The following is a 25,724-nucleotide window of genomic DNA, read 5'->3' on the forward strand; positions in this document are numbered from 1 at the left end:
CTTCGTCATCAGATTTGTTATTTAAAAGACACATTGCTCGGGTTCCCAGAGACTATGTTGTCATGAAATCAAATCAATCATAGACATATCTCAAGAGTCAATACTTATAGTACTCAATAATATCTGTAAAACTGTAGAATAAGGAGTGAAATAAAAATCAATAATTTATTAGTTACTTTTAGACGAAGTTCGTATCATGTTAATGAACCATTTTTTGCAAAAGAGTGATTATCTTGAAAAAATTCATTGTGCTTGTTCTTCTTTTCCTAATAATTTACACCCTCAGTTAGCAATAGTAACACATACTGTTTGTTTTAAACATATCTTCCATCCATGTCCACATAGTTGTGAAGAATAGTCCGGAATTGCTCACTTTCGCGTAGGCCGCAAAGACAACGATAAGTCGAAAATGTGACACTGTTAGCGATCCTTATAAGCGTCAGCAGTTTCTTACTGCGCGGCTCAGCCCACAGATGCGCCAGGCCAACAGGCCACCGAGCTATTCCTTCATTCGATCCGGCGTAGGTGTCCTCTCCAGGCTTGGTCCTCGTGTCATTTGATATGCCGCCCTCCCGCCCTACGTGGTAGTCGGACGAATAGATCTCGTTCTGTGTTCTGAACAAAACCTTGTCTCCTTCATCTGTGATATTCCAACACTGTTCAGCGCTCACTACCTCTTGAATAGGTTCAAGGTGTCTGTTGACTATGGGCTCGATCCTCAGTAGAAGTACCTGCAATTTACCTTGTTACGAAAATGTTTTGCAAGAATGCACTTAACTTATCTTACTTTTTCATCATCGAGTCTATCAATCCATACACAATACAGATAACCGGACACTTTTTAAGGTAAGCTTGTCTTGTCTGTACTGGAGCTGATAATCTTCCAGTAATTTTCATGACTCTACTTTCTTCGTAAATGTCATTAAATGTTGTGTCAGAGAGATCCCCAATCAAAATAAACTTCATCTCATCATAAATAATGTGCACATTATTTACGTTCTAACCTTGTTTCGGTAAATGCACAAACACAATATTATCGCTAGGCTCATCAAACAGGAACAACCAAATGTACCTAAAATTCGTTGTCAAGCACAATCGCTTCAAATTAGGGGTCGTTCGCATATTACGTAATCAATATTTTGGCAATTTTTACCGTAAGCATTTGAAACCCCCCCGGCCCCCCCCCCCCCCCCCCCCCCTCGGCTGATTACGAAATATGTGAACGACCCCTTATGTAGTTTTGATTTCACCAGCTTAATCACCGTTTTTTAGCAGTAACGTAACGATCGACTGGCCTTTACTTTTTCTTAATTAAATACTTTATTGATAGGAACCAGCCCCTAATTAATTAATGACTGATCATTTTCTAGATAGAGCTGCTATAAGAAGGGGCAACAAAAACACATCGGGTCATAATGGGGGGGGGGGGGGGGGGGGTGTCACGTCCGTCTATGTCCGCTTGTCTCATAGAATCCAAAAAGGACAGGACATAGGCGGACATAGGCGGACATAGACGGACATAGGCGGACATAGGCGGACATAGACGGACATAGGCGGACATAGACGGACATAGGCGGACATAGGCGGACATTAATGGACACCTAAATTGCTAAATAAAATGTTCAATTTTTGCTGTTATAGGGGGATCATGTTTTTTGTCCGTTCGGTACCCTATATTTTCAAAACGGACAAAAAATAGAGCGGACAAAAACGGACAAAAATGGACAAAAACGGACAAAAATGGAAATAACATTTAGATGCTTCCTCCTCCTACTCTTCCTCCTCCTCCCCCTGGGTCTTCCTGATCTTCCTCAGTCCTCTTCCTCCTCCCCTCCTCAGTCCTCCTCCTACTCCTCCTCCTCGTCCTCAGTCCTCCTCATCAGTCCTCAACAGTCCTCCTCCTCCCCAGTCCTCCTCCTCCTCTTGAGTCCTCCTCCTGGGTCCTCCTCCTGGGTCCTCATCCTCCTCTTCATCCTCCTCCTCATCCTTCTCCTCAGTCCTCCATCCTCCTCCTCAGTCCTCCCCCAGTCCCCCTCCTCCTCCTCCTATTCAGTCCTCCTCCTCCTCCTCCTCCTTCTCAGTCCTCCTCAGTCCTCTTTCTCCTCCTCTTCCCTCTCAGTCATCCTCCTCAGCCGTCCTCCTCAGTCCTCCTCAGTCCTCCTCAGTCCTCCTCCTCAGTCCTCCTCCTCAGTCCTCCTCCTCCTGGGTCCTCCTCCTCTTCATCCTCCTCCTCTTCCTCCTCGGTCCTCAGTCCTCCTCCTCCTGGGTCCTCCTCCTCATCCTTCTCATCAGTCCTCCTCCTCCCCAGTCCTCTCCCAGTCCCCCTCCTTCTCCTCCTCCTATTCAGTCCTCCTCCTCCTCCTCCTCCTCAGTTCTCCTCAGTCCTCCTTCTCATTTCTCCTAAGTCCTCCTCCTGAGTCCTCCTCCTCTTCCTTCTGAGTCCTCCTCCTGAGTCCTCCTCCTCCTCCCTCTCAGTCATCCTCCTCAGTCATCCTCCTCAGCCGGCAGTATCGAGATAGCCCGACCACTGGTCCGCGGACCACTGTCCGCGGACCACTGTCTGCGGACCACTGTCCGCGGACCACTGTCTACCAGATCATATTACTGTATAATAACAGTATCCCCTGAATCAAGCAGGGTTCACATCATCCCCTGAATCAAGCAGGGTTCACATCATCGCACGCGAATTCCAATCAGCGGTGGTGTCAAGGCTTATTAAACGATTAAGCAACCTTACGAGATCAGTTCACATCATGCAATATATAAAAAATAACTATTATCAGACTGCATCAATCATTTCTATCATCAACTCCTTCTTGAACAACTACAACTATAGTCTCAGAGAAAATATCTTCCAGTCAGACACCGCGTTTTCAGAAAGTCCAGTCATCTGTGATACCGCAATGCCAGCTAGTCCTTTTATACTCAAACAGAACAGCAGTTGTATGAAGGTCTTGAGAGCGAGCTTCTGTCCAGAGAGGATGCTGTCTGTTCTAATATTCTTGTACTTCTTGCAGGGGGAGCAGCGCCATATCAGTCCATCTGGAGACTTCGAGGATGAGCAGGGAACCAGGGACATAGATGCATTACACCCAGGACAGGACATGGAGCTCTCCAGTAATTTACTACGCTACAATTAATTATGCTAGTCGTAACTAATTGCATCCAAGATACCATACATATGATCTGGTAACCAATCAACTATTCACAAACACCTGTTGCTTGATTCAGGGGATACTGTTATTATACAGTAATATGATCTGGTAGACAGTGGTCCGCAGACAGTGGTCCGCAGACAGTGGTCCGCGGACCAGTGGTCGGGCTATCTCGATACTGCCCCTCAGCCATCCTCCCCAGCCATCCTCCTCAGCCATCCTCCTCAGTACTCCTCAGTCCTCCTCCTTCTCCTGAGTCCTCCTCCTGGGTCATCCTCCTGGGTCCTTCTCCTCCTCTTCATCCTCCTCCTCTTCCTCCTTTTCAAAAACGGACAAAAAATAGAGCGGACAAAAACGGACAAAAATGGACAAAAACGGACAAAAATGGAAATAACATTTAGATGCTTCCTCCTCCTACTCTTCCTCCTCCCCCTGGGTCTTCCTGATCTTCCTCAGTCCTCTTCCTCCTCCCCTCCTCAGTCCTCCTCCTACTCCTCCTCCTCGTCCTCAGTCCTCCTCATCAGTCCTCAACAGTCCTCCTCCTCCCCAGTCCTCCTCCTCCTCCTGAGTCCTCCTCCTGGGTCCTCCTCCTGGGTCCTTCTCCTCCTCTTCATCCTCCTCCTCTTCCTCCTCAGTCCTCAGTCCTCCTCAGTCCTCCTCCTCATCCTTCTCCTCAGTCCTCCATCCTCCTCCTCAGTCCTCCCCCAGTCCCCCTCCTCCTCCTCCTATTCAGTCCTCCTCCTCCTCCTCCTCCTTCTCAGTCCTCCTCAGTCCTCTTCCTCCTCCTCTTCCCTCTCAGTCATCCTCCTCAGCCATCCTCCTCAGTCCTCCTCAGTCCTCCTCCTCAGTCCTCCTCCTCCTGGGTCCTCCTCCTCCTCTTCATCCTCCTCCTCTTCCTCCTCGGTCATCCTCCTCAGTCATCCTCCTCAGCCATCCTCCCCAGCCATCCTCCTCAGCCATCCTCCTCAGTACTCCTCAGTCCTCCTCCTTCTCCTGAGTCCTCCTCCTGGGTCATCCTCCTGGGTCCTTCTCCTCCTCTTCATCCTCCTCCTCTTCCTCCTTTTCAAAAACGGACAAAAAATAGAGCGGACAAAAACGGACAAAAATGGACAAAAACGGACAAAAATGGAAATAACATTTAGATGCTTCCTCCTACTACTCTTCCTCCTCCTCCCCCTGGGTCTTCCTGATCTTCCTCAGTCCTCTTCCTCCTCAGTCCTCCTCCTACTCCTCCTCCTCGTCCTCAGTCCTCCTCATCAGTCCTCAACAGTCCTCCTCCTCCCCAGTCCTCCTCCTCCTCCTGAGTCCTCCTCCTGGGTCCTCCTCCTGGGTCCTTCTCCTCCTCTTCATCCTCCTCCTCTTCCTCCTCAGTCCTCAGTCCTCCTCAGTCCTCCTCCTCATCCTTCTCCTCAGTCCTCCATCCTCCTCCTCAGTCCTCCCCCAGTCCCCCTCCTCCTCCTCCTATTCAGTCCTCCTCCTCCTCCTCCTCCTTCTCAGTCCTCCTCAGTCCTCTTCCTCCTCCTCTTCCCTCTCAGTCATCCTCCTCAGCCATCCTCCTCAGTCCTCCTCAGTCCTCCTCAGTCCTCCTCCTCAGTCCTCCTCCTCCTGGGTCCTCCTCCTCCTCTTCATCCTCCTCCTCTTCCTCCTCGGTCCTCCTCCTCATCCTTCTCATCAGTTCTGTAAATGATACGGAATTAAACCAGTGGCGTAACGTTGCCTGTTGGCGCCCCCCTGCCGAAAAGGCGCCCCCCTGTTGGCGCCCCCTCCTTTTTTGGTGCCCCTCCCTAAAATTGAACAAATTAGGTGATTTTAGAGGATACGCCGGTAAAATCTCCCCCAGTAAAAAAGTGTGTATCTAGAGTAAAACGCGCATTTTTGATAGTACTTTAGTTAAGTTTTCGAAATTGTCCCACATTCAAACGAAGATTTGGCGCCCCCCTAAGACGGCGCCCCCCTGCACAGCGGGGTCAGCAGGGCCCTTCGTTACGCCACTGAATTAAACTGCAATTTATCACGATACTAAAATGTTATGTTAAGCTCGACCAATATGTAATTAGATATAAGCCATAGAGTTAGCAATTTGGTTAACTTCGTCCCCTTGAAACCTATGAAAGTAAAAATAAACTCATTTCAGGGGTTAACTGTAACTATAAGTTCAAGCATATTACCTACGCATAAAGCAGCAATCTCCCATTTGTTATCAGCTGACATGTTATAGTATTACTATAACAGTTAAACTATGATCAAAGTCATGAAGCCCTGGCTTTAACTGATTTTTTTGTGGAGTAAATTTTCGTCAATTTCAGAAGAAATTAGAATTAAGAAAAAAAATTGTAAACAGATATTTAAATTCACGCCTTTAAATTAACAAGATTTCGTTTTTAATTGGAGCATCCGGGCTTAACTGTATATTGTATAATCATGGTCTGACTATACAATTACAAGATGGATCAAAATTAACACAACGTAAAGATGTGCCCACTCGATATACCCGACTCCTAATTATTCGAGAACATAAAACACTGTGTTGATTCAGACCTACCAAATATTACAAACTAGTTTTCAAGTGTTGCAGTCGTTTTCATTTAACGATCAATCGAGAAAGCACAAAAAGATTAATGAAACGCTCGCCATGTGCTCTAGCTGTCAGATTGATCACGTGAAAACACAATTAGTTTTTAATGGCGATTGAGCGTAAACAGAGACATAGTAGCTCAATAATCAAAACCAAACTCATTAATCTGACATTAATAACAGAAAGTCTACGGCGCAATTTAGTAGCATCAATAGAACACAGATGTCATGACTTTTAACCAGTTTTTAATTTAGTCTATATCTGTATGGTGACGGTTGCTGGTACTGTAGAGTGTAGATGTATGAGATGTTTTCGATCAGAGTTTCAATCTGAATCGCTATCTGAATTTCCAGAAATCTTTCCAAACAGACTCTGAGGTGTAAGAACTGTCAAAACCTTGATTTTAATCAATAAAACATTAGGTACTAATGAAAAATACATAGTTTCTGACGAGAAAAAGCTATGAGATGATGGTTGAAAAATTCAAGATCTTAAGTACCTGAGTTACAGTAGCAACAGATTTAGCAACTGATTTCGTTCCCTCCTGCACTGCTCTGCTTACTGCCCTAATTGATTTCATCGGGCCACTACCTGATGGGGTCACAGTTAGCACTATCGGATATTTTAAACATACAGTATACTAAATAAATGTGGTATGTGAGAAATGGTGCATTGAGAATAATCGATACAAATTAGATGATTCACGCATGCTGGATTATTTACGGGTTTGGTTTTCCGATTGGTCTACTTACCACTAGATTCACTAGAAACTGAGCATTCCTTAAGATCTAGAGGATTACTCTTGAAGCCTACATATTTTAGATCCTGGAGGAAAAAAACTGTGTTATCAAAATGAGACTCCGTTTAAATCAAGATGATCTGTAGTGATGGTACATTATAATTATAGAAAATTAGTTTATATCAAAATGATTTTCCTTATTATAAAGATACTCAAATCCAAATACCACGTCACCTCATAATCCTCTCTCTCTAGGATGAAGACCATAAGATGGTGAAGGTAGATGTACTGCTGTACAGTGGCTATCATCATAGGACGCTGCTGTCGCAATGCGTTCGTCAGTCCTAGTGCACAAAGATAGATGAACTACAGGTTTGTCGATATTACTTACTAATTGATCTGATATTTCGCTTAACCTTTTAATTTTAGATTTTCACCAATTCTAATTAAAACTGAAAGTGTTGAGATGAAATTAAGTATACCTGCAATGTTGAGGTCTGTCTCGCTGATCAGTCTGTCCAGGATGTAGTCAGTGGCGCAGAACAAACTCGCCCAATCTGACCCGTATTCACTGAAATTGTATTCCCAGTGTACTTTGTTTCTCGTTCAGTAATCTCAGTTTTCACCGAACTGACCAACATATCCCTCAACGATATCTTTATATTGTTTAATACCAAATAGCAGTGGCAACACAGCAGTTGAATTTTTTCTTACCTGTGCATGATGATAGGACCCTTTGTTAGGTTGAATTTAATTATGTCACGATGGAACAATATCATCTTTAGGAACGCTTGCATGTCCGGTTCCCCGTTCTCATCCCATTTGTCGAAATGAATCTAAAGGGGAACTGGTGATTGATCTACTTAAAACTTAATATTTTAAAACTTCAACATCAAATTTTTGCAGTGTATTGCAATTAACTTTAAGGTTTTAAGCTGAGTTGATTGATCAAAGTCTGACCTGTTTGACAATGAAAGAATGTTGGTAGGGCAAATCTATTCCTGAAATAAATCAAGTTTAGTGCTAGCAAATTTGTGTAATTATAATCGACATTTATATGATTGAAAATGTATTTGCTTCTTTAACCTTTGTAGTCCATCAAACAGTACTAACTAGTAATATCCGACTTCAACTCACTGTATTTTCCAGAGGAAGCTGATGTCTTAGCAGACCTCTGTGACAATGCAGTCTTTATTGATTTGGTGGTTTTCTCAGAGTAAGCCTCCGACTTTGTATCATCGTCCTCATCAGCATCTCCGTTTTCTTCCGTTTCAGCTTCTGTAGCGGCCTCCGTTGCTGTCAGGTTTGTCGCTGATGTTTCGGCTGCGGCCTCAGTTTCAGCTTCTTCTGTTGTATTTGTGCCTAAGGCTTCTGTTAGATTCGTTACAGATGGTTCTGGGGTCTCTACTGCCTCTTCCTCTACTGCCTCTTCTTCTTCCTCTGCAGCCTCTTCTTCTTCTGCTTCCTCCTCTTCTTCAACTTCCTCTTCTTCTTTCTCAACCTCTTCTTCAACTTCCTCTTCTCCGATTTCACTTAGTGAAGGTGAAGACGCTGGTGTTTCGGGCCACTGAAAATAGTCAATAATTTTGGTGCTTTGCAATACATTGTATGTAAGTAACTCTAGAGTTGCTTGTCACGAAAGTAGGAATATGTAGACTGCGATGTTATATCAATAGGTGATCTGGATAAGTCTAGGCATATAAGCTAGTGAATGAAATCAATATGGTAGCCTACCTCGACGGGGCCAACTTTGAACTGTCTGACAATGAAACCATCGTAATCTGTACTGGAAATGTTCTTAACCAGAATGTTGTCATACAGACCGTCATGTTCTGGCCAGTATCTGTGGTACTCTGTCGGACTGTCTATATCCCCTGAGATTAAGCAGGTCAGTCTCTGTATAGTGTTTTATATCATTGTGCCGCAAAAAAAACAAAACAGGAAGAAGCCTCGACTGATCGAGATCTTAGACAAAATACTAACCTGAAGGGTGCAAGTTGATCAGGATCCTAGACTGCTGTTCTACAACCATCTTCCAGAAGTGATCTTTAGTATGTGGTAAAGGAGTCTGAGCCACAATGTACACTCTCGGTCCCTTCCAGCCGTTTATGTAGCTTGCGTTGTAGTAATCATCTAGGGGATCGTCCACTTTGCCGATCTTAACACGTGATATGTCGTACGGTACTATTCCCCTGATAAAAACATGGTTAATCGCGGTTCATATGTCCTGTGAGAAACCTAATTGAGTATCAGATTTATTTAGATTATAAGTTTATTTTCTAAAATGGTTACCATGGTTACTATGGTTACTATGGTTACCTTGCCCCGGCTTTGTTTTTCTTCCTGTTGTAAGTTGCCAGAGCAATGGATTTTTGTTGCAACGAGTCGTGCATGGGAATTAAGTTGAACTCTGCCTTCCACCTTGCTATACCACCGTTGTTAAATATATCCGCCTGGGTTCACGTGGTTTATGTGTCTGTTTAATTTTTTCAATTTATACACAAATAACTTATAAGAGTTCAAATTTTTCAATGCATGATGAAGGATATTAAATATGCAATGATAAAACGCTTAAATCCTTGAAAGAGGATATGATTACTAATGTATTTAATTAATTAACATTAATTGTCACATACCCTTTTTGAGAACTCGTCTACATGGACTGGCAGGCTGACTATCGGCTTTTCTAATGGGTTCTCAATGTTGGTCTGCACTGACGCGAAGTTTCCTCCTAAAAAAAAAACTGTGTTGTCATTTGGATTATGTTACTGTACTTTTACACTTGTTATCATTTGAATTCTGCTGCATTATGTTACTTTTTGGTTTTGATCGGTCTAGTATGTATGTAGGTTAATGAAACTGAACTTTCCCTCCTACCTTTGAACTCTCCGCGCCTTCTAGTGAGGTACAGAGTGATAAAAAACATTATGAAGGTGACTACTCCCAATGCCAGCACTGCTATGAAAAGTATGTAGATCCTGTTTCCTATCTGAAAGAAAGGGGTTTTGGTTCTAGAGTTGGTATTCAGTTCACGTAGTTACAGAGTGAGGCATACTCTAGGAAGTATGTGATTGATTGATCGTGTACTACAAGTATAGTGAAAATACTGAACACTTACGTAAGAAACTGATACATTGTCACATGTAGGCCAGTTCAGTACACCGTTATTGCAGGTCAAACTGAAATTATAGATTAAAACCACCGTTTATATTTGATTTTATGAAGCGCTCCTGAAATTAATGTCCGCAACCCTTGGTCATCACAGTTCATTACAGTTTTGTTAGATTACGTAGATTTGTAGAAAGTAAAATTTTCTAAATAACTTTAAAAATTTGCTAAATAAATAAAAACTTACGTGTGATAATGAATAAAGTCCACACAAACGACAGTAGTCTTGTTCTCGTGTACGAGCTGTGTCGTTGTGGTGTCGTTGGGTATCAACATCACGTTATCAGGTACTTTGTCGAGGGTACACGTCGCGTAACAGTGGGGAGCTTCTTCAGAACACTTGTACCTGGGGAGTGGTAACTAGGGTACTGGTAACTAGGGTACTGGTAACTAGGGTACTGGTAACTAGGGTACTGGTAACTAGGGTACTGGTAACTAGGGTACTGGTAACTAGGGTACAGGTAACTAGGGTACAGGTAACTAGGGTACTGGTAACTAGGGTACTGGTAACAAGGGTACTGGTAACTAGGGTACTGGTAACTAGGGTACTGGTAACAAGGGTACTGGTAACTAGGGTACTGGTAACTAGGGTACTGGTAACTAGGATACTGGTAACTAGGGTACTGGTAACTAGGGTACTGGTAACTAGGGTACTGGTAACTAGGGTACTGGTAACTAGGGTACTGGTAACTAGGGTACTGGTAACTAGGGTACTGGTAAATAGGGTACTGGTAACTAGGGTACTGGTAACTAGGGTACTGGTAACTAGGGTACTGGTAACTAGGGTACTGGTAACTAGGGTACTGGTAACTAGGGTACTGGTAACTAGGGAATTGGTAACTAGGGTACTGGTAACTAGGGTACTGGTAACTAGGGTACTGGTAACTAGGGTACTGGTAACTAGGGTACTGGTAACTAGGGTGGCTTGTGATTTACGGTGTGTAAATTATGTATAAATGTAGATTGTACAAGTGTAGGTGTATACTGTATATGTGTATAAGACGTGTAGAGGTAGAGATGTGTATATTTATAAATAAAGTGTTAGATTTCAACAAAGAAACAGCTTGCAGATGTTTGACTAAAGCTGAGCTCCAACTTCACTGCTACGGGAGGTATTGTCATCAGGGAGAATTTGAAATGAACGTTTAGTATTGTATTCCAATATAAACATTGTATTCAATGGGTTTTTTAATAGTGTGTGTGAAGGATTTTAATATCTTAATAATTTGAAAACTTAAAGAAGTTAAATGATTGAATATAGTGGTATTTGTAGTTATATATATAATTGTGTTCGTTTAAAACGATTTTTATTACCCATGTTCGCTGCATTGTATCCACAAGAGGAAGTTAATTTAGAAAGATTTAGTCTTCTTGTGGACACCTTTATTTTATATTTAATATTTTAAATCTTCAACGCCTTTTTTCAGAAAGAGGGAAATTGTGAATTGCTATATAGTTGTTTATATATTTATGATAGTTCTGATATATTATAATACTAATTGTGTTCATTTCGAATGTACCAACAAACATGTTGTCTGTGGGGTTTGATAATTACTTGTAACAAACTGGTGTGTTTCATGTGCATAGTGATCATTTAAAGTTACAGTGACAGCTTAAGCTCCTGAGGTCTGTTGCATTGATATTTATTATTTCTGATTTCGTATATTACTTTGGGAGGCCTGGAATGCTGCTAGCAGGAGTTGCATTCTGTGGGCACGAGTGATAGGGTCTCCTTCTTTATAGTGAAGAGGCAGAAACAGTTGACCTGAACCGAGGAGAGAGACCAGTGACAGCAAGAATGTCATTTCGATTTGTACACCAAAGCAAAAAAAATGCAGCAAATAACTTCGACAAAATTATGATAATGTTTAAAATTATGAAAATATGTTTATCGGAAATAATTATAAAATGAAAATATGAAATTAATAGAATTTAAGACTTAGTATAACTTAATCACAAAAAGTCTGGCGCACAAGTTACTAATAGAATTGTAAAGATTTAAGAAATAGAAACAATGGATCAATAGATAATTTATATTCCACATTGCTCTATATAACCACTAGCGTATTGTTCATAATATCTCACTAAATTACAAAGATATTATTTAGCTCCTGACTTCCTAAAACAGCGGCAGTAAACAGAGCTTTTCGACAAGACTAACATTCCATCATCGCCCCAGCTCCTTTGCTTTAGCTGTCATTGCTACACCGAAACTCTTACAATCGGCTTGCCTGTTATAAGATCTTGCAATCCGATTGAAGCATCCATAGCTTCATCTGACATAATGCACTTCACAGGGCTGGATAAAGATAGAATAAGATCGCTGTTGCAGGTCCGACCCCGTTTGGAGACCTTAGAACTTGAATGCTTCAGTAACATTTTTAGTTGATTCCAATACTAGAGTGATTGCATTATTTGTTACATCTTCTACATTATTTTGGAGAGGTCTCTGCTCAAACCCATTAATGTGGGGGACGGAATGTCTCTGTCTCAGTTTCTACCATCAACCCGCTCCAACTGTGGCAGGGGTGAACACTTTTTTAGGGAGATATCAGCTTGGAAGACTCTCCTCTTTCCATTTATCATCATCAAGAAACGACTTTTTTGATAGCTTTACTGAGAGTTTTTCAAGCTTTACCTAATAACCACTGCCATCCATGATGCTTGGCTACAACACGAATCTCTGAAATATTAATGATATGAAATTCATGCTATATCTACAATTCTTCCTTCTATACGATTTGAGAATATAATTCACTAATTTAAAGAAGACAATATTGATTGACTGTAAAATTTAACCATTGTTTTATCAACTTTTGTTTCATTTATGTAATTCTCATTATCTATTAGCGAAGGAATGGAAATTAGTCAAACTATGTAATATGATATTTATTGAAGAATGGTATACATACTTTGTTGGTGGGTAAGGATGCATGTATCTGACGGGGCATCCTTGTCTGCGTACAGTAGGGATATCTGTAAAACAAACTTTCAATGTTTATTGTATAAGGCAACAATGAAACATGAACCAAAGTTTCAAACCAGGTTTTGGTACATCGTGCTGTTAAGAAGACATAACTTACCTGCTGTAGCTGAGCTTCTGATTCATGTAAGCATTTGAAAATCTTTCTTTGAATTTCTTCTATGTTTTCAATTCTTGATCTTATCATAGCAAAAGTAGGATCTGAATATGTCACCATAGCTAAAAGCAGTCATTATTAAGGTTTTTCGACAATTTTCGATATTTGCTAACTTTCAGATACCAAAATTGTAAATTGAGGTATTCAACAACAACAAAAAAAAGCATACAATGGAAAGATTCATAATTCAAGTTTTTGGTAAAATCATTTGAATCAACAGGCTGTAAAATTGGCAACATGCTCCTTTACCTGGGGAACCCAGGATATAATATATAGATTCGGCGAAATGACAGGCTGAGCACCGCCCAGTAACTCATGGTAACAGGCTCCTCAAAGAAAATGAGATTCTGCAGGTAAAAACTATTAGTTTTTAATTGTATCAAACATGGCCAGTTTAATAATATGGAACCAAAAACAGCAGTAATATAACTTGTACTGAAGCTGTTTGTCAAACATCAGATGATATCAGTTATTAGACTCAAATGGTCAGCCAACTTCCTGAAATCGTGCAATAAGTTACAACTTTTTATCCAAGTCAAAACTTCGACAGCATCTTAGTTACAAAATACGTTAATGGAAATTCACATATACCCATTGCCCATTGCCCCTACAGTCAGACGATGAATCAGTACTAGTCCGAGACTTGCATATCCTATAACTTAACTGTCTCTTGGAGCAAATTACTGGGCGGTGCTCAGCCTGTCATTCCGCCGAATCTTTATTCTGTTTATGAACATTATAGCCTGGGGTCGCCAGGTCACAGTAAGGAGCAAATGAACTTTTGAAACTTCAACACCAACATAGCAGCTCAACAAAATCAATATCATTTCAAGTCAATCGTGTCGAGGCTTTTGTCATGTTTGTTAAATCACAGCAGCAATATATGCATGCAATCCCCAATACAAAGACTACGTCAAACCGCCGCATCCAAATATAACATCCAAATATAATTTTCAGAAGCACAATATAAGACCAATTCTGCAATTTGTATGAACCATGAAAAAAGGTGGGTGGGGCGCTATATCTAATTGAAAATGTTTGTGTCCAACCTTTTATATCGTAGGGTCAAAGAAAGAATACAGTACAATGTACATGCAAAACTGTAAAACAGTTAGTTGTGCACCAAATAAAAAAATTAGATTTGTTTTATTTTAACGTTACATAATATTTACAAAATATTATTGATGAGCCGCGCGCATATAGAAATCTAATTTTTAGAAAGTTAGAATTATATGTGTTATGCACTATTAAAACACACAATGAATATAGCTTCAATAATTGAAGCTTTACTCAAATTAAAATATTTACAATTTAAGGTATAATTATATTCAATATTTGATATTACCTACTTAGTACTTATAGTAAATGTGTTTTGAATCGCATAGTATAGTACACTTTAATCCAGCCGCGCAATTATATTGCAGCTCAGCGCAAATGTGTACTTTGAGTTATGGATGAAACCAAAATTAAAGCTTTTGGCTTTGTAACATTATTTTAAGTTTTGTAAGTTTTGTAAGACCTTCCTTCATTCTTCAATTATTAATACAAATATATTTGCTTTAACCAGAGCCCTCTCGCTTGTTCAGTTTTGAAACAAGCGCGTCACGCAGTACGCGTATACACATGGCTATGTCATATGTGAACAAATATATTAACAACACTATATTTATATTTTAGGATTGTATGTTTATAACTTGACGGATGTTACTCGTCTAAATTTCTTCGAAGTAGCGCGCACCGCGGGCTACAGGCTAACGTCCATTAACGATGGACAAGTTTACGTTTACAACCTACCAAGGCCAAAACGCGTTTAAACGCGCGCCGAGTTGGACTCATCGATGGTTTTGGAACAAACATTTTACTTGATTGTGCATATTAATTGACGATGTCAATCCATCAAGATCGTTGCTCTGCGAAGCAAAACAACGATCGACGATGCGAAGCAAGAATGCTAGTTTGCGCGGCGCGTCGAAGCGGCGTAAGTCCTCTAAGATTGTGCGCTGACGATGTGAATCGTTTACAGGTACGGTTTGCACGGCCGAGTCATGAGTAGTGCATCGTGATCCAAATATTTTATGAATATTGTCCGTTAACCTTAATTTTAGTGATCACTGGCGTTTGGTTAAATTTTAAAAAGTTCTTTATATTTATTATTTATATGATATATCCAAGTTTTACTACCCACGTTGTAATTAAATTTGACGCTCTGCTCTCCTGATTTTCTGATTGTCATTATCAAATAAATTGATTTTCATCTGATAGTTTCATTATATATATTATTTGATTCACGATGTCAATCCTTCGCAGCTCGGTGAGGCACATGAGTGGTGCATCTCGCCGATCTACCGAAGATGTGGTTGCGAGGAGCATTATTTGATGCGCGCGCGACCCAGTAGTGCATCGCGCTACAAATATATTATGAAAACAATTCATTTTATGGTGATAACTGGCCACGGGCATAAATATAACATATCAATCAATTACGCGTACTGCGTACTGCGTGACCAGTGACGCGCTTGTTTCACAAGTATCCTTCCCGGCGGTCGCGCGCTACTGCAAGTGAGAGGGCTCTGGTTAGAGCAAACTCGCTCTTTACAGGTTAGGACTGGAGAACATAGGGTCAAATATTATAAACTTTTAAATGGTGATAAGGTAGATGAAACAAGTGATGAATATACAATAGTTTTGGCTTACATTTGTTGTATCATGGTTTTAGACAAAGGGAGGATTTTAACAAAAATTTTGATGTGTCAATTATTGATAATTCTAGTCCTAAAACTTTAGAAGTTCGTGAACATAAATATATTCAACAACTCAAGACTTTAAAACCTTTGGGAATAAACACTATAAATCCTTTTGGCCTTCCCTTACTCCTAACATCTTAATTTTAATTATATAACCGTTTTAAGATTGTCATACGTTGTATGACCCGCCGCGCACGCGCGGCTCCCCCTGTATCGTCAGAACGTAACGATAGTGAAATGACCGTGGGGGTCGCAACGTGATACAATTTTAAGAGTGTTCAGATTTTTAAAGGAATTTTGGGTTTTACTAACTTTTTACAATTTTTAGGCTTATGTCACTGAAGATGACGCCTTGCAACATGTTTGACGATAGCCTGTAAATTGATAGTTTGATCTCAGTATTTACAATAAACCATCTAGCTTGATTGATTCAAAGGGAGAATTAAATTCCTCTATCAATCAATTACAATTCATTAACATTACCAATATTAAAAACTGTCCAAAATATCTAAGAAAGTATTCTCTAGCCAAAGGGCTCAATATTTAAATCTAAATCTTCAATATTGTCTGGTTTATGTCGCAACTTGGGCCTCTGTCCCCCCGGCCTTATCGAAATAACTGTTGTCTTTATTAATCGGTGCAAAATGATTAACAAATTTCAAGGATAAGTCGATACTCCACTTTTATAGTTATTATATTATGGTAAAATTTAGGATTTTCTAGCATTTTCGTTAACAGTAAGAGTTCGTTCTGAAGTTGAATTTTCCAATTCTGGCGATCACTGGATTTTCAAATGAGAAGTTACAGTACCCCATTTTGCATTTGCATAGTTACAGGTACTTAATATAAAACATGGCGTTGCTTTAGGACCCAGCGTATTTATACTCAATTTTGGCATTGCTTGGTGGTTGTCATTATTATAGTTTTGTCATTAACTTTCTGCCACTTCTTTACCTACAATGCAATCACCTTAGAGTATTATATTGCGTGCAAGATGATTCAAATATCTATAAATGATCATCGTAATTTTAAATTAAAGGATTGGAAATAACAGATTTGGATGGAGTATGGCCTGGGTGATATCGAAAATGAACATCAAAAGGCTCTTCCTGAACTTGGGCAAGAGCAGATACGAGTAAACAAGCTTAATGATGAACATATATTGAATGCAGACATTGAATGCATTGACAGACAAACAATCGAAGCCAAGAATTCCAAAAAAACCTGCAAATCAATATTTATAGTCGGATCCCAACCGTTCTAAAAGGCTATCTCGTTAGCTTTTCGTGTTAAAAGCGATTTCTCAACGATTATCACCTCTCTAGATGATTCTTAAAACATTTGGACTTCATGGCAGTTTTAATACTTTCAACACTACTATATAACAAATAATTTGAGGACCCCGAAACTTCTGAGTTATACATCATAAAAGATTTTATATCTGTCTCCATCCTCCCAAAAGAATGGTAGATCCCGATCAAAACTCAGAGGGGCTGGACTCCTCAAATCATGTCTTACAGGGGCAACATGACAATGGTAATGATAATGACAATGATGATAGTGCCAGCCCCCCTTGTTTTGTTGTGAACAATCCACGTATGTTAGCTGCTGATGGAATCTGCAGAAACTGCTCGTTTGATTCTAAAGGAGAAGTGGTATGTTGTTATGAATGTAAGAGCAATTTTCACGCTACTTGTTATGAACTAAAGGACGGTAAACGTGTTAACTTTCCTGATAATGTATGCTCCCCGTCCTTACTGAAATCTTTCAATGCTAACACTGAATCAAAACAGAAAGGTAAACGTTTTGGAAGTTTCCTCTTCCATTGTGACTCTTGTGTTACATTAGCAAACCTGAGAAACGCTGCTGACTTAAAAACCCATGTACACACCCTTGAAACAAAAATGTCAAAACTAGATGCTGACATAGACACCATTAAAAATCTCTTGTTAAATCCTGCCACTCTTCATGGATTAAGTAGTACCGCAGGAAACTGTTCCATATCACCAACCCTTTCACCAGTTAATAGTAACCATGAAACTGGTGGCTCTAATGGTGTTGTCGAAAATCCCTGGCGTGACAGCAGCAGAGTAGAAAAACTGAGGCATCCAGCTTCAGTAATAGTCTCTGAAGGGGGAGAAAAAGTTCCATTATCTGACCTTAAAACTATTATCACAGAAAATAACATTTTTGTAGATAATACCTTCGAAAACAAGAAAGGTGAGACAGTTATCACCACATCTAGTCAAGCTGATCGAACAAAGCTAGTTCAATCTATCTCCAAAAAATTTCCCAAATCTGATCTCAAGCAACCTATAACCAAATTGCCTACGATATCCATTTCCGGGATTAGAGATGAAATCACAACCGATGATCTCTTTGAAACCATTATGAAACTTTACCCTGACATCAAGTCCCTCATTGATTCTGGTGAAACATTCTCTGTACTCTCAGTCCGCAAACAACGAAATTATCAAACAGAAAAACCACTTTTTCAAGCTTCTGTTAGAGTGAGCAATGCCATAAGGAAGCTAATCGAAAATCGTGACAATTTCCTATCGATAGGTTTGTACCGCTGCAAGGTGTATGATCACTTTTACATCAAACGATGTAATAAATGCCAAAAGTTTGGTCATTACTCAGCCCAGTGCCAAGCATCTAACCATGTCTGTGCTCATTGCACTGAAGATCATGAAACTAACTCATGTACAAATAAAGACACACATTCCTTTCAACCCTCCTGTGCTAACTGTAAAAATTCTAATAGAACTGATGAACAGTACACACACTCAGCCACAGATAGATCATGCCCAGCCTATATCTCTGAACAGCACAAGCTTAAGCATTCAATCTCATATTACACCCAAAAAAACTGGTGAAGAACAAGACTGGAGTTAAGAGCCTTAGTATGAAATGTGCAAGCTGGAATGTTCGCTCTCTAAACAACAAAGTTGACCATGTTATGAACTTTTTAGAAGATAACAACATATCTATTTTCTTTGTTACAGAAACATGGCTAACTGATGAGAACAACAACACCACTGCAATAATAAAAAACTATGGCTATAAACTTTACCAAGTGTATCGCAAAGACAAATCAGGTGGAGGTGTTGCCATAATCTACAAATCATGTGTTCGTCTAATCAAAGTTTTTGCCAACAATGACGGATCATTTGAGGCAATTAACGCAAAACTGAAACTCGTTGATGGGTCTGTCGTCTTCTGCTCCTGTGTCTACCGTCCACCTGGGTCCTTGGGAAATTTCCTCTCTGATTTTGAAGATTTCCTGGCGGATGCATTCTCAAAATACAAGCATTTCTTGCTATGCGGAGATGTTAATATGCACCTAGACAGAATCTCTGCCCATGTGAGCGAGTGGAGCACCATACTATCATCTTTTGGGCTTCATCAACTTGTCTACTCACCAACACATAAAAAAGGTCACATCCTTGATCCTGTTATTTCTTCGCACAAAGTAGTAGATCAAACTTCTGTTGAGGTAATGCAAAACATGGCCAAAAGCTTCCCATCCTGTGACCACTATCCGATTATATTTCAGCTTCATAAGCCTCCTGACATCGACAAATGTGAGAAAGTCATACGCTTTAGAAAGATCAGAGACATAGATCAGGAACAATTTAAAGGTGATTTATCTGTTGCTCTATCTGAGTTGGTTTTTGAAGAAAAGAGCTTCTCTGATATTGTGACTCAATTTAACAATGGGTGTCAACATATACTAAATGTACATGCTCCAGAATATTCCAAAACCATCAAAGACATTCCCACTGCTCCCTGGTTTGATGGCGAATACAAAGTTGCAAGAGCCGACAGAAGAAAGGCTGAGAAAGCCTGGAAAAAGTCAAGTCTTGACATTGATCATGATATCTTTGTTCATTTGCGAGAGCACTGTTCAGAGCTGACTCTCAAAAAGAAAAAACTGTTTTTCTCTAATACTTTCCAAAAATACAAACACTCACAAAAGAGCCTTTACAAATTTGTAGACACTTTCCTGGATAAAGAAAAGAACCTCACTTTACCATCTTCAGAAAATCTTCAGGAAACTGTAAATGCCTTTAACCAGTATTTTACTGAAAAAATTGAGAAAATCCGAACATCATTTCCCAACACTACTGTGACTAATAGTTCTCCAAACTTCAATGGCCAGGCATTATCTGAATTTAGAAAAGCTACTATTTTTGAAGTAAGAGAATTGATCAAAGAATCTGGCATCAAAACCTCATCGATTGATCCACTACCTAAAGAACTCTTGTCAGAGCACCTTGAGCTAATCCTCCCTACCCTTTGTGATATTATCAACGTTTCTCTTTCAACTGGAAGTATGGAGGGAATCAAACTAGCACATCTCACTCCCCTAATCAAAGGAGATTCCCTAGACACTGAGAACTTAAAGAATTATAGACCCATCTCTAATCTTACATTCATCGGTAAACTCATTGAGCGCTTTGTATTAAAATGCCTCAATGAACATCTAGCCAAGAATAATCTCAACATCGACCACCAGTCTGGTTACAAAAAGCATCACAGCACAGAAACACTCCTCATTACCATAGTCAATGACCTCCTCATAGCCACTAATGAAAACACAGCAACAGTTGTAATGCTTTTAGACCTGAGTGCTGCATTCGACACAGTTGACCATATCAAACTGATCAATATATTGAAGTGTGAGATTGGGATTGCGGGAACAGCCTTGAAATGGTTCACCAGCTTCATCCGTGGTCGTTGTCAAAAAGTCAAGATAGGTGACCTAGAATCTGAAGAAATTGTAATAAAGTTTGGTGTCCCACAGGGCTCTGTCCTTGGCCCTGTGTTGTTCAATATCTACATCCGCTCAATTTACTCTTCTGTAAAATCAAAGCAATTTCTGATCCATGGCTATGCTGATGATCACCAGATCTACAAGTCATTTTCATCCGCTACAGAATATCAAGTCCTCAGCGAAGACCTGCCCTCCTGTTTTAGCGAAATCGAGACCTGGATGACGAATCACTTCCTTCTTCTGAATCCAACTAAAACTGAAATTATAGTTTTTGGTTCAAAACGTTTATTGTCAGAATTAGAAATTGGTGGTGTCTTCCTAAAATCTTCTGTCTGTATAAGACTTGTTAACGTTACCAAAAACCTTGGCTTTACATTGGATTCCTCTCTGACTCTAAATCCTCAGATAAAGAAGCTTAAAGCTGCAAACTGCCACAAGATGCGGAATATTGCAAAGATGAAACCATTCCTCTCTGAAGATCAAATGCAAATCATCGTACAATCTCTTGTTATTAGTTCGCTTGACTACTGCAATGCACTTTACTATGGTACTAATCATTCTGTTTTGAAACAGCTACAATCTTTGCAAAACAGAGCATGTCGCTTAGTTAAAGGTCTAAAGAGGAGAGAAGAAGTTGAGCCCTACATAAAAGAACTTCATTGGCTCAAGGTACACGAACGTATTGAATTTAAAATACTCCTGCTAACTTTCAAACTGCTCCATGGACTAGCACCTTCATACCTGTCAAACCTTGTCAAGTACAATCCCAGTGGTGGCAGAGATGTGTCTCTTCATTGCCCTATAAACAGTCCACCAAGAGCCTTCTCTTCATCTGCTCCAAGATTATGGAACAACCTTCCTCAAGAAATCAGGAAATGTGTAAACATCAATGACTTTAAGGGAAAACTAAAAGCTCATCTGTTTAGAAAGTCCTTTGATATGTACTGAGTAAATAATACATTATCAGAAGATTTTTAAAATCTTCATCCTATAGCAGGTCAATTTTACGCTTTAAATTAAATTATTTTAGGCTACTAATTTTTCAGGATTTTCGGGCAACATTCGAGATATTATTCTTTTCCGTGTTTCACTGTGTCTGCCAACAAAATTTTAGTGTAGGTCAGAAAAGGAGGCTCTATCCCGGGACACCAACATTTTTTGGGTTGGCACCCAGGAGAAAGCTGCCTTATTCTTTGTATTTTGTCTCAAGTATTTTAGCATCTTCTTCCACTCTGTTTATTTCACCGTCTCTAGACTTGTATGTTGCCCAGATAATTTGACATGACTGTATTGGATTTTCTGTAACATCAGTTACTGTTCTGCAGTAAGCTTTTTTAATAATTTTGTATTGTATTTTGAAGTATTCAGATTGTTTGTATATTTGGAGTTATATATATTTGGAGTCTCATACATAGATTTCTTGTGGTCATCATCTATTTTTCATATGTTTTGTTAGAAAACCTGCTAACCTTTCTTGGATATCTTCTTGTTAAAGGTGTTTCTGCCTTATTTAGTCAGGATTTAACTTGTAGCTATAAACTTCCGTTTTTAATTCCAGTCCAAGGCGAGATGCACGATCTCTACTGTCATTTAGGTATCATTTACAGCTGAGCATAAGGGTTAAATTTAAATTATTTAACCTTTTGGTGCTGTATCAAAATAACATTAATTTATTATTATTATTATTATGGCAAGGTTGAAATACATGCAATGAGGGCGTTTTCGGCCACACCCTTTTTCAGGGTTTCGCGGTCACTCGAATTATTGTATTTCAGCCCAGGAAGGTCTTAAAGACTATTCCGATACACCAAAATGTGCCTAATAGCCACATTTATAAACAACTTATGAAGCAACATATACCTTAAAATGCTTTGTTTCGGAAATATGGCCGAAAAACGGTTTTTGGCTTGACGCAGTTCATAATTTCCGTGATTTTTGGCATTTCCGCCTAGGAAGGTCGTAGAGACTATTCTGATACACCAAAATGTGCCTAATAGCCACATTTATATACAACTTATGAAGCAACATATACCCTAAAAGGCTTATTTTCGGAAATGTGGCTGAAAAATGGATTTTTGTCGAGCAAACAATGACAATATTCACAAATGGGCTATTGGACTGTTAACTAGAAAGGTCTTAAAGACTCATGAGCAACACAGCATTTGTCACAAGATGTAAGATGACTCACTTTGTGTCCAGAAACACCTACAAAAATTGGAGATTGATCTACTTTATCATATTTGTGTCTTACGAAATGGCAATTTTTCAAAGTTACGGTTTCTTTAATAAAGGTCAATGGGTCAGTTGCAAACAGCAAATTGTTCGCAATTGCCGACTCATGCACATCATATACTCAAAAACGCTCACATTAGGAGTCATTAGTAAATAACTAATACATGATTTGTGAAAACTCCAACAATTTTTCCTTGGTACAAATTTAAATAAAATGTGTGACGTGCCAGACCAAAATTCAACTTCAAACTTTTTATTTATTCATGCCATGAAACCATAATGAGTTATGTGCCCATCCTTGGAGAACCCGGCGAATGTCCTTGCTGTACGGCAGTGTTAAACAAGGAATTGAAACCGAGGGGTTCCGTTCAGGCCCTTCACACTTTGTTTCTGTCTAGTTCTAATGTACCGTCACAATAGTGACTTTAATATATGTACCAAGAATACCAGACCTAAAATAAATCGGCACTGGATCCGGATCAGATTGTTGCTTGACCGCTGACCAGTACCCCACTGTTTTAATTATGATTGATTTCGCTGCTTCGACCAATGTTGGTCTGTAATCCCTGGATTGAGATTTGTTGGCCGCAGTTTAATTTAGCTAATTTCTTATAAAACCGCAGTGGTCTGGTTCCCACTTCAGAATGACCCCATATTCTTTTTTTCAGTGGCATAGATTTTCCCATCGTTTGATAATGTGTGTCAACTGTCATTCCCTCGTTTTTTAATCAAGTGGTGACTGGCTATTTCTTCTGTTATTACAGCTGTGAGCTGCCTCGAGATCTTATCTGGGGCATGGGCACAAATACTAGAACATTAGAAGATTAGAACTGTAATTCTAGAACTTCAGATTAAGGTTACTTGGCAGAATAGCATTAGCAGGGTTCGAGATTTGACTGAGGGCATTCAGGTAACATACCAGGTTCACATCACCAGTTGAAGTGAATCTTAATTTCGGCATGCAATGCCTTTATGCTTTATAAGTTATAATCTTATAGTAGGATCACAGGGTTTTTATAATAGAAGGTCTCGAGATGCTGATTTAGCTATTTAGATTTCACATGTGACATTTTTCCAGCTTTGGGTAAAGTGGATTTTAGAGCGGGGAGGGGGTCTAAATGACCAAAATCTGAACGATCTCTTACTTACGGGACACTACGGGACAAGGGACGGATCTCGGGCCTAATAGCTGTTTTTTAATGAGAGGCTGGAGTTTGGACCTAGATGGTCAACGTGAGGATAGTATGAGGATTTAGGATGCTCTGCCTGCCTTTCGTGGGGTCTTGTAACCCCTAAAGCTGGTATATCTTATCTAAATTAACCTTGGTTACATCTCGTGCTGTTTCGAATATATAATTAGATTTATAGGTCCAATATCAAGCAAAAAAGTCTGATGTCATGTACTGATGTTACACTTACATGATCTCCGACGCGAGGATCTCCGAAGTCCGATCTTAAAGTTGGATCTCAGAGCCAAAAAGAGGAACGTAAGCCTTGGTTCCTTTCTTTGAGAGTCAAACAGGAAATTCGGGGTTATCAACTCAAACTCGGATTCGTAGCACAATTAAAAAACCAAAGAATAAAAATCTTAATGAATTTCCCGACATTCTAAAATTAATATCAGTTCGTATTCAATTCAGTGGCCCAAACTTCAGTAGGTTACAAGACTTAAGTTCAATTCGAGGAACACTTTGATTAAGCATGATCCTTGTCTAGTTGGAGTTTTCGCATATCATGCAGTAGTTATCTACTAATCACTCCTAAACTGAGCGTTTTAGAGTCGAATCTCGAACCCTGCCATTCGGCCAAGTAATCTTAATCTGAAGTTCTAGAATTACAGTTCTAATGTTCTAGTACTAATGTATTAGTGCCCTACATAAGATCTCGAGGCAGCTGTAATAAAAAAGAGCTAGCCAGTAACCACTTCATTAAAAAACGAGGGAATGACACACATTATCATACGATGGGAAAATCTATGCGAACCAAACCACTGCGGTATTACTATTATGGTAAATGAGCTAAATTAAACTGCAGCCAACAGATCTCAATCCAGGGATTACAGACCAATATTGGTCGAGGCAGTGAAGCAAACGTTGAAGAAGAATTCATAATGAATATAGACAACTACCCCATCAAAAGAGTAACGTCAGCTAGATTTTTAGGAGTCGTCATTGACGAAAATCTAACATGGGAAGAACATATAATAGCCCTAAAACGAAAGCTTAACCATGCCACCTCAACTCTGTGTCGTCTACGCTGCTCCCTCCCAGAATTTCTCCACAGACAGTTATACTACACTCTTTTTGAATCCCATCTGTCGTACTGCATATCAGCATGGGGTGGGGCAGCTAAAAATCGTATAAGCTCAATATTCACCGCACAGAAGTACTGTCTGAGGGTCTTGTTTGGTGATAGAGCAGCCTACCTGGATAAATTCAAAACGTGTGTTCGAACCAGACCATTTACTGACCAGAAACTTGATAGTAAATTTTATAAAAAGGAGCACACTAAACCTCTGTTTAAAAACAACGAGATACTCACTGTACAAAATCTTTATACTTACCATAGCTACATAGAATTATTCAAGATCATGAAGTTTTCTACTCCTATGTCTATGTACGAAGAGTATTCTCGTTCTTCCAGGAAACCAATGCTTATTATCAATAAACCGGATCCCCCAGACAACCATAACACGAGGTCAACGAAAATATGGAATATAATAACCCCTAACCTTAAAATCTTTGATTGTTCTGTTAGTATTTCTTGCCTGAAATCCAAGCTGAAATCTTCACTACTTTCCAACCAGCATTGTCATGCCGTGTATGACTGGACAAATAAAGACTTTGATATATGTAACCTTAAATTTTCGTAGGCTCCTGCAGGGATTCCACCTGACCTCCAAAATTTCATGACCAAATCGACTTACTCTGCCAGCGTATTCCTCTGTCAAGTTAAATGTGATGTGTGAGTGAGTAAGTGTAGTGTAAAGATATCCTATTTTTGTATCCAATTTGAATTCTAATAAAGACCCTAAGCATTATGATCAAATTTTTAGTACAATAGTTATATCAGGGTTGACATCTATGATTAATATTATAACCCAATATTCATTTATTTTTCTCCCTTAAATTTAAACCCCTCTTAGACATTTAGCCATGATTTAGTATTGAACACCCGGGTGCACCCAAAAT

General features: G+C 39.6%; 1 protein-coding gene and 1 long non-coding RNA gene across 2 annotated transcripts; both read right to left on the reverse strand.

Annotated features, from left to right (window-relative positions):
• Positions 1–5,032: 5,032 nt before the first annotated feature.
• Positions 5,033–10,759, reverse strand: LOC134811031 (uncharacterized). Its single transcript, XM_063817775.1, has 17 exons — positions 10,734–10,759; positions 10,067–10,552; positions 9,825–9,983; positions 9,588–9,648; positions 9,347–9,458; positions 9,106–9,200; positions 8,789–8,922; positions 8,453–8,661; positions 8,204–8,343; positions 7,607–8,036; positions 7,430–7,470; positions 7,184–7,305; positions 6,952–7,040; positions 6,704–6,813; positions 6,483–6,555; positions 6,230–6,321; positions 5,033–6,102 (listed from the first exon to the last, which is right to left on the reverse strand). Exons 1-17 carry the CDS (start codon positions 10,757–10,759, stop codon positions 6,055–6,057), a joined length of 2,427 nt encoding a protein of 808 aa, XP_063673845.1. The 3' UTR covers positions 5,033–6,054.
• A 1,515-nt stretch (positions 10,760–12,274) lies between these two features.
• On the reverse strand, positions 12,275–12,850 carry LOC134815895 (uncharacterized). The gene is made up of 3 exons (XR_010160324.1): positions 12,721–12,850; positions 12,550–12,613; positions 12,275–12,320 (listed from the first exon to the last, which is right to left on the reverse strand). It is a non-coding gene; the product is annotated as an uncharacterized LOC134815895 (long non-coding RNA).
• Between the last annotated feature and the right edge of the window lie 12,874 nt (positions 12,851–25,724).

The sequence above is a fragment of the Bolinopsis microptera genome, chromosome 1 (assembly GCF_026151205.1).
Source record: "Bolinopsis microptera isolate Bmic1 chromosome 1, MBARI_Bmic_1.0, whole genome shotgun sequence".
In the NCBI taxonomy this organism is placed as follows: domain Eukaryota; kingdom Metazoa; phylum Ctenophora; class Tentaculata; order Lobata; family Bolinopsidae; genus Bolinopsis; species Bolinopsis microptera.